Source organism: Muscardinus avellanarius (genome assembly GCF_963383645.1).
Source record: "Muscardinus avellanarius genome assembly, chromosome: 15".
Classification (NCBI taxonomy): domain Eukaryota; kingdom Metazoa; phylum Chordata; class Mammalia; order Rodentia; family Gliridae; genus Muscardinus; species Muscardinus avellanarius.
In genome coordinates this window covers 78,917,432-78,926,556 of record NC_137801.1, presented here as the reverse complement: position 1 = coordinate 78,926,556, position 9,125 = coordinate 78,917,432, and the positions used below count along the sequence as shown (strand labels likewise).

The 9,125-nt window shown below is 41.3% G+C and overlaps 1 protein-coding gene across 5 annotated transcripts in view; it reads left to right on the top strand.

The window, feature by feature from the left end:
* Window positions 1-590: 590 nt before the first annotated feature.
* CCDC138 (coiled-coil domain containing 138) overlaps window positions 591-9,125 on the top strand; it is a gene marked incomplete at both ends in the record, with an annotated part of 50,398 nt that continues 41,863 nt past the window's right edge. For 3 of the 5 annotated variants that reach the window (XM_080711633.1, XM_080711637.1, XM_080711636.1), the window contains 4 exons: window positions 591-683; window positions 2,035-2,092; window positions 4,689-4,809; window positions 8,307-8,434. In XM_080711633.1, coding sequence (XP_080567759.1) covers window positions 591-683; window positions 2,035-2,092; window positions 4,689-4,809; window positions 8,307-8,434 — 400 coding nt within the window. Of the gene's footprint in view, window positions 714-2,034; window positions 2,093-4,688; window positions 4,810-8,306; window positions 8,435-9,125 lie in introns of all 5 variants that reach the window. The other 2 variants (XM_080711635.1, XM_080711634.1) reach the window with 1 other exon arrangement.

Genomic DNA, 9,125 nt, shown 5'->3' with positions numbered 1-9,125 from the left:
AGTGCAGTGCGCTGCTGTGGGTGCTGAGGAAAGCAGGGTTTTTTGTTTCTTTAGTGCATACTTCAGGGCGATTGCATTCTAGTACCTTGTTCCACAAGTGAAAGAGGCAATCCTACCTCTTGCAGTTTCTGTCTAGCATGCTCCAATATTTTTTATTCTATTTGGTATGATAGCAGAGACCACTCCGATGAACAGGCTGGTAAAAAGTATTGTGTGCACCAGCCTGGAGGCCGGGCTGCCGCCTTGTGTCCCGTCTCCGTGCTCCCGGGTCTGGGCGTCGCACCGGGACTGCACCCGCGAGCGCGCGGTGCGTACGAGAGCTACCTCCCTCCTACTAGCTAGGTCTGCGTTCACTTCCCACTCTGAAACCCACCCAGGAAATAAGACGCCTGCGACGCAGATAAGAGGGGTGCGGGCCCACCGAGGCCCGATCGCGCACCTGCCAGCCTCGCCCCGCCCCTCCGCCGTGCGCGCCCGGGGGCGTGGCCTGCGTCGTGACGCACGGACGTTACGGGCGTCCTGGCCCCTCCCCCGGGGCCGGGCCACAGGTTTGAGCGCGTTTCCCCGGGAGACCGCGGCGCCCGCTGGACATGGAGCCCAGGCTGGTGAAGCCGCCGGGGCAGGACTTCATCGTGGAACGCCTCAAGAGCCGCTACGGACTCGGGGGCGGCTTCCCCGGCGAGGTGAGGCCGCCGCCCGGCTCCCGGCTGGGCGTGGGGCGCGGGAGGCCGGGGAGCCGCGGGCCCGCCCCAACCCGCTTCCCCGAGCCGGCGGAGCCCGCCGCGGCGCCTAGAAAACAGCGTTGAACTTTCTCCTTGCAGTCATAGGAGTAAAGCTGCGACCATCTTAATTCTTACTTCCAAGTAATTTCAAACTTAAAAGGTTGCAAGAGTGGTGCGAAGATCTCTGTAGCCTTTCTTCGCTTGCATTTAACATGCTTGACCATGCCTCCCCTTCCCCTCTTTCTCCCCACATAAATATTCCCTTCCCCCATGAACTATTTGAGGGTGACGTGTTGGCATAATGCCTCTTTGCCCCTAAATATAAACGTGCTTTTCCTGCAAGGAAAGGCATTTTCTTATAACCACAATAATGCTCTCAGGAAGTTTAGCCTTGCTACATCAGTACCGTATAGTCTTTAGTTCTTATTCCAATTTCACCATTTATCTCACGTCTTTTGTAGAATTTTTTTCCTCTGGTGCAGATTCATCCTAAGAAAGAACATTGCAATTTGGTTGTCTCTGTTGCCCTTAACCAGGAAGAGTCCCCGGCCTTTGCTTTGCCTATCATTGATGCTTTTGAAAAGTCTAAGACCTGTTGAATATTAGAATGCCCCTCAGTTTGGGTATGTCTGATATGTCCCTCCTGAGCAGGTTCCGGTTATGCATTTTTTATGCCACCATACCTGGTATCTATTTTTTTATTATTTTATTTTTTGGTATTGGGGATTGAACCCAGAGGCATTCTACCTTCAATTTATACACTCAGCCCGACTTTCTTATTTGGAAACAAGGTCTCAGTTGTGGAGGGCCTCAATAAATTGCTGAGGCTGACTTCAAGCCTGCAATCTTCCCATCTCAGCCTCCCAAGTATTGGGATTACAAGTTTGAGCCACCACACCTGGCCTGTCTATGCATTTTTGGCAGGAACTGGCCATGAGTTGATGTGTGGGCTGCTCTAGTGCACCAAGAGATGCATGATGTTGGTTTGTTTCCTAGGTGCCGTGACTTTGATCTCAATTGGTTAGGTTGGTATCTACTAGATTTCTTCACTCTAAACTTTATAATTTGTGTGTGTGGGGGTGTGTGTGTTACTAAGGCTCGAAACCAGGGGTGTTCTTTTTTGGTTTTTATTTTTAAATTTGCTCTAAGTTATTGTCTGCCGGCCTTGAACTTGGAATCCTCCTGTCTCATCCTCATTAAGTACTGGGATGTAGACATGCACCACTGAACCCAGCTCTATAATTTGTGGGGAAATGTTTTAAAACAGTAAAATAATTCTTAGTATATAAAGTTAATATTGTTTTTGTTTTAGTATGACCTTTCACATTTTGATCAGGATAAATATAAGAGAAGATCTTTAACCTCCCCAGGTAAGCCAATAGAATATATTATGTATTTTAACAAATTTGAGATTTTTAAAAATGTTTAGACTTGTTGTTAATGCTTGTGATACTAAAGATTTTTCATTATTTCTGGTAATAAACTAATACTAATAATGGTTTGGATAAACGTGTAAGATGTCTTTAAAATTCATATTGAATGATTTTTTTTTCCCTTAAGATTACAGTATGTCTGCTGGGCGTGGTGGCGCATGCTTGTAATCCTCGCATTTGGGAGGCTGAGACAGGAGGATTGCACAGGTTTGAAGCCAGCCTCAGCTATTTAGTGAGGCTCTCACCAACTTAGTGAGACCGTGTTTCCAAATAAAATATAAATATGTCTGGCCGGAGGTAGAAAGCCTCTGGGTTCTACCCCTAGCACCACCAAAAAAAAAAAAAGATTATAGTATGCCTGCCATTGAAGATGTTAATAATTAAGCAGACTATTTGGAGTAAAGGAAATTAATAGCTAATTTTAGGCATATATTTTTCTGAGTTATTAGAATAGTAATTATTACACTACAGGAAGAACTTATCAAGTAAGTGTATTTTGAAAATACACTGTAAGATTGGGTGGGTTGTAATGTTTTGTACTTATATGCATATATATATATATATATATATATATGCATATATATAGCTAAGCAATATGCATTAATCATTAGTCTGTTCATTTTTAATATTTCTTTTTGTGTTTATGTCCTGGAGATTAAACCAATGGGTATTCTACCTCTGAACTATACCCCCAGCCTTATTTATAACTGAAACTGGCTTTCACCAAGTTGCTCAAGGCCTTCCTAAGTTGCTGAGGCTAGCTATGATCCTATGGATCATCCTCTCTCTGCCTCCTAAAAACTGGGGGTGGAACCCAGGGGCTTTTTCTACCTCTGGGCTATATTTCCAGACCTATTTTATACTTTATTTGGAAATAGGATCTCACTAAGTTGCTGAGAGCCTCACTAAGTAGCTGAGGCTGGCTTCGAACCTGTGAGATCCTCCTGTCTCAGCCTCCTAAGCGCTGGGATTACAAGCGTGCGCCACCACGCCTGGCTTTGTTAGTGCTTCTTAATTCATATCTTTACAACTAAGTATAATCATTAATCTTTGGGAGAATTGCAGAAGAAATTGTGTGGTGTGTATGTGTGGGGAGTACTGGGGATTGGGCCCAATTTGGAAACAGGGTCTCACTAGATTGATAAGAGTCTCACTACTTGCTGAGGCTGTCCTTGAACCTATGATCCTCCTATCTCAGCCTCCCAAGTACTGGGATTACAAGTGTGTGCCATCATAAAAAAAAAGAAAAGAAAAGAAGTTGTATCTTTAAAAGTTCATCAGGGCCAGGCATGCTTGTGCACACTTGTAATCCCAGCACTTGGGAGGCTGAGACAGGAGGGTCACACAGGTTCAAAGCCAGCCTCAGCTACTTAGTGAGGCTCTCAGCAACTTAGTGAGACCCTGTTTCCAAATAAAGTATAAAAAATAGGTCTCAGAGTATAGTCCGAAGGTAGAAAAGCCCCTGGATTCCACTCCAGTACCACAAAAAAAAAATAAAGAATAAAAAAAAAGGGCTGGGGGTGTCGCTCACAGCCTCAGCAAGTAGTGAGAGTCTCAGCAACCTAGCAAGACCCTCTTTCCAAATAAGAAATAAAATTGGTCCGGGAGTGTAGCTCAGAGGTGGACTGCCTCCGGATTCAGTTCTCAGTAACACAGTAACACACACACACACACACACACACACACACACACACACTCTCTTTCTCTCTCTTTCTCTCTCTCTCTCTCTCTCTCTCTCTCTCAAAGAATTAAGACACCCATAAAGTTAGATAAAAGTAGTTAACAGTGAGGAAAAACAAAACTACTGAACAAAATAAAAACAAAAGTCAGAGAGAGGTTTCTCCTTGAATGAGATACTTAAAATGGAGATACTTTTTTCCTGGACCTCTAATTTTGAAATCTGCCAGGTGCTGGGGTGAGGGCATTGTGGATCATAGCGCGGAGCCAGAGAAGAGAAGAGGAAGTTGTGTCTTGGAGATATAAAAAGTGAAAGGTTTTTGATCTCTCAGGCAATAAGCTCAGATAGTAGGGCCCTCCTTAAGGGGCTTGGCTCCCTGTCCAGGGCACTATATGAATCTGCTGGGGAGTGAAAGGAACCTCTTCAGATCCCATACTTACTGTCTATTCGGACTGGGTATTTACCCGAACAGGCTCTGCAGTCCTGGAGCAGATCACCAGGACTCTCTTTCAGCCTGCTGAAGGGGCACTTCCCTGCCTCGTCGAGCCACCGTGCGCTCTGTGTTGGTGCACGCTATTTCTCTTTTATTCTAAGAAACGTTATTTCCAAGTTTGACCTGCCCTCCCCACCTCAGCATGCAGCTGCACACCTGTTGTTTTGGTTCATCCAGGTGGAGCAGGTGGCATTGAATGCCTCTAATTTCTGTTTTCAGGAGTCTGCGATGCCAGTTTTCTGTAAGCTTACTTTAAGGAGACATACAGATGGGCAAACATTTGCTAATTTTAAGTGTTACTTTAGGAGGCTGGATTAGATCATTAGTATCTGATGTCAGTGTCTCCTTCTTTCTAATGGCAGATGGTTTGGATGTCTACTCTTCTGGAGATAAAGTTGGTTCATCCTTAAGATTTTGTTCTGATGAAAGAAAATATTGTACAACACCTTTTTGCTGTTCATTCAAGCATTTAAGTGTGAATTGGTAAAGTACCCTGAGTTTTTACTGTTACTCTCCCATCAATATCTCAAGAAACTGAAAAAAAGTGAAAAAGGTAGATTGTTATGTGTTTGCTTTCCTTGAGAGGAAGTCTAGCGAGCCTGGAGCCTGCTGCATAGTTGAAGAGACTAATTTTTACAGAGGATCTCTGATAAAAACATAGACATAGCATTTTGTTCAGTGGCCTGGTAGAAAGTTAAATTATTTGTATAATGTAAAAGACAAAAAATCATGTTTATTTATTCCAGAATCCAAAGGAAGAGACACTGCTCCTTTCTTTAAAAAGAGAACTCAGCCAGGCGCGGTGGGGCACGCCTGTCATCCCAGCATTCAGGAGGCTGAGACCGGAGGATCGCGGTTCACGGACAGCCTCAGCTACTTAGTGAGGCCCTTTGCAACTCAGTGAGACCCGGTTTCAAAATAAAGAATAAAAAATAGGGCAGGGGGTGTAGCTTGGAGGTCGAATACCCCTGGGTTCCATCCCCAGACACCCCCCCCCCAAAAAAAAAGAGAGAACTCAGGAAGAAACCCTGCAACATAGCTTTTTCAGCAGTGCAGTTCAACTCAGTGCCTCTTGTAGGTCTACTGGTCTTTTAAGCACTATATGTTAGGTAGTTGGAAAAGAGATTGAAGGGGAAATAAATAAACCAAAGTAACTAAAAATATGTATATGATACACTGCTGAGCTAGACAGAGTTGCTGCTCATCAGAGGAGATGGTATTTATTATAGGTAAACTAGTATAAGCCTGGCATGGTGGCACATGCTTGTAATCCCAGCATTTGGGAGGCTGAGACAGGATCCGGGTTCACTGCCAGCCTCAGCCACTTTGTGAGGCCCTCTGCAACTTTGTGAGACCCTGTTTCAAAATAAAGAACAAAAAATAGGGCTGGGGGTGTAGCTCAGAGGTAGAATGCCCCTGAGTTCCATCCCCAGTACCACAAAAAGAAAAAAAAGAAAAAAAAAAAACCAGTGTAAAAGCAGTGGAGCCTCAGGTGAAATAAATTTTTTAGTTGGATATTATATAATGAAAATATGTGGCAGAAGGAATGCTCTGCTATTGAGAAGGGTAAACATTTTGAAATAATGTAAAACCATAAAGATGCATGCATATCAAAAAAGAAACATTGAGTTAACTCTGGGAGAAAAATTTATTTGTTGAAAATATTTGATTAGCATAAATGTATTTGGGAGTTTGAATATTTTATCTGTATGTATCTATTTTTGTGGTACTGGGGGTTGAACCCAAAGGCATTCTACCACTGTGCTACACCTCCCAGCCCTATTTTATGTTTTATTTTGAATCAGGTTCTCACTAAGTTACTAAGTGTACCGGCCTCCCAAGTACTAGGATTGTAGGCTTGTGCCACTGTGCCTGGCTCAGGAATTTGAGTATTTTAAACTAATTGCCTCTTTGTTTACTTGAATGAGGTGTTTTATATAAAGCATTTTGATCATTGTTAGGTACACAATAGAGCACCCAAATATTGACTATTTTCTTTATTATTACTGTTTTGGCACTCACAAAATAATCTAGATTCAAGACTAAGATGTGAGATAGATTGAATATAGGAGAAGAATAAAAATCTCTCAAGTAATAATTATGAATTCATGGAAATTTTTTTCATGTTTAACAATATTTTATCTTCTTTATGTATACATGTATGTATGAATGTATTTATTTTATAGTACTTGGAATTGAACCCAGAGACTTTCTACATCTGAACTATAAATACCCTTAGCCCTATTTTTTTTTTTTTTTTTTTTTTTTGGTGGTACTGGGGTTCCTGGAAGCCCTTCTACCTCCAGGCTACACTCCCAGACCTATTTTTATACTTTTTTATTTGGAAACAAGGTCTGTTAAGCCAAGGCTGGCTTCGAACCCGCACAATCCTCCTGTCTCCACCTCCCAAGCACAGGGATTACAAGTGTGCGCCACCACGCCCAGCCCTATTTTTTAATTAATTAATTAATTTACTTTTGTAGTGCTGGTGATTGAACCCAGAGGCATTCTATCTCTGAGCTACACCCCAGCTCTATTTTATTTTTATTTGGAAAAAGGGTCTCACTAAGTTGCTGACAGCCTCACTACCGCTGGCCTTAAACCTGTGATTCTCTTGTCTCAGCCTCCCAAGCACTGGGATTATAGGTGTGTGTCACTACGCTCTGCTTTATTTTTGTGGATTTATTTGTTTGGGTTTTTTGCGGTACTTGGGATGGAACCCAGGGTCATTGTACCTCCAAGCTACACCCCAGCTCTATTTTTTATTCTTAGTTTGAAACAGGGTCTCACTGAGCTTCAAAGAGCCTCGCTAAATAGCTGAGGCTGTCCGCAAACTGTGATTCCTGAATGCTGGGATTACTAGTGTGTGCTACCACACTGGCTATTTGTGTTTTTTTTATAAATACAAATGATCTGGGTATAATTCCACATTATAATTTGAAGGTTTTTATACCATTAAACTTTTTTTTATTTATTTTTTTTTTTTTTGTGGGTTTGGGGATGGAACCCAGGGTCATTTATTTGACCTTCGAGCTACAGCCCCTGCCCTACTTTTTATTCCTTTTTTGAAACCAGGTCTCACTGAGTTGCAGAGGGCCTCACTAAGTAGCTGAGGCTGTCCGTGAACTGTGATCCTTCGGTCTCGGCCTCCCGAATGCTGGGATTACAAGCGTCCACCACCACACCCAGCTTATCATTAGATATTTTTTACAATCCCTAGTTACCGTCTATTCCGAGAGTATGCTCAGCACAGTAGTTGCTATTAAAAACTTGAAATGGAACTGGTCTGAATTGAGATATGCTGTAAATGTAAAATACACACTGGATTTCTGGAAGTTAGCATGGGTAAAAAATGTAAAGTATCTTCATAATTTTATATCATTTATATGTTGAAGTAATAATAGTTATGTTGGATTTAATAAATTATATTGTTAAAATTTTACCTTATAATTTTAGTGTATTACCAGAAAATTTTTTAATGATCTATTTTACATGCATTCTATTCCTTTTGAACAGCACTGCTCTAGAAATATCAACTCTCAGATCATCTTTTTGAGGTTCTAGTTCTGTTTACTCTTTACTGATCATGTTACCAGTCAGGTATATGGCTTCTTTAGGGTTCAGTTTCCTCATATTAAACATTAATTCTTTACCTAAAAGTTAGATGATATCTATTATATCTTATCTCACTGAGTTATTGAGGAGCAAAAGAATTTGGAAGCTGTAGAGCATTCTGCAGTTATACATAGTTTAGACATAGTTTTAAATTAGGCCTACACAATATTTGGAAAAAGTTGAAAGATGCTTGTGGGTAATCAGGATCAATGACTGTCAATTTTTACCTTTTTCATGGTTATTTTTTGTGTTTTTAAAAAACGGTTTTGTATTCTCATGTTGTTATCAATATTTGAAAAACAGTTTTGTCTTTTTCAAATGCTATAGTCAACTTCCAGATTTCTGTGACAGAGTTTTTTTTAAAGCCTAGATGATGAACTGGATTCTTTTCATGATGTGAAGAAACAAGAGACAGAAGAAGAGTCCATGGAGAATGACCATAGAGTTTCTACCTCCAAAACATCCAAGCAGTCTTTTAAAGAAATAGAAAAAGGTAAAAGTGGCACTCATTTAAGTAGTAATTTTGTCAATTATTGTACATAAAGCCTTCCTCATGGTAGTAACACTGTTCCTCGGGAGTCTGTGAATTATTGAGTTTTCATAAGCCATGATGGTTAACTATGCTTATTATAAACTGAAGAAGAAGAGATAAGTAAACTTCATTATTTTCCAGTTGTATACCTGTACTTTTCAACTTTATGAAAAAAATGTTAATAATTAATTGAATACTTTTATAATGTCTTCAGATCTTTTTTTATTTTTATGTCAGTGTTTGTTAGAAAGTGAGGAAATGGTGTTGGTATTTGACCAACCCTAATATTTATAGTGTGGATTACTTAAGGTAGACTTTCTCCGCACTAACTCATAGCAGATCTCTGTGTACCGGCAGAATGTCAGTTTTGTCAGGATTCCGTGGAGAGACACAGTGAGTGGTAGCACCCTTCGCTCTTTTGTTTGCAAGACATGGAGTGCACTGTTGCCCCATTAGTAGCACTGATGCATCTCCCAGGAGTACATTGTCTATAAACAGCACACGTTCATTTCCTCCCCTTCCCCCTTCTCCTCCGCCCGCCTGTCATATTGATCTTAGCGCTCGAGGACCGTAAAATTCAGTCTGGACTTTTGTGGTGGGTTTTTCCACCTAAACAGGGTAAGTTGTATACATTTATTTCTTTACTGTTTTT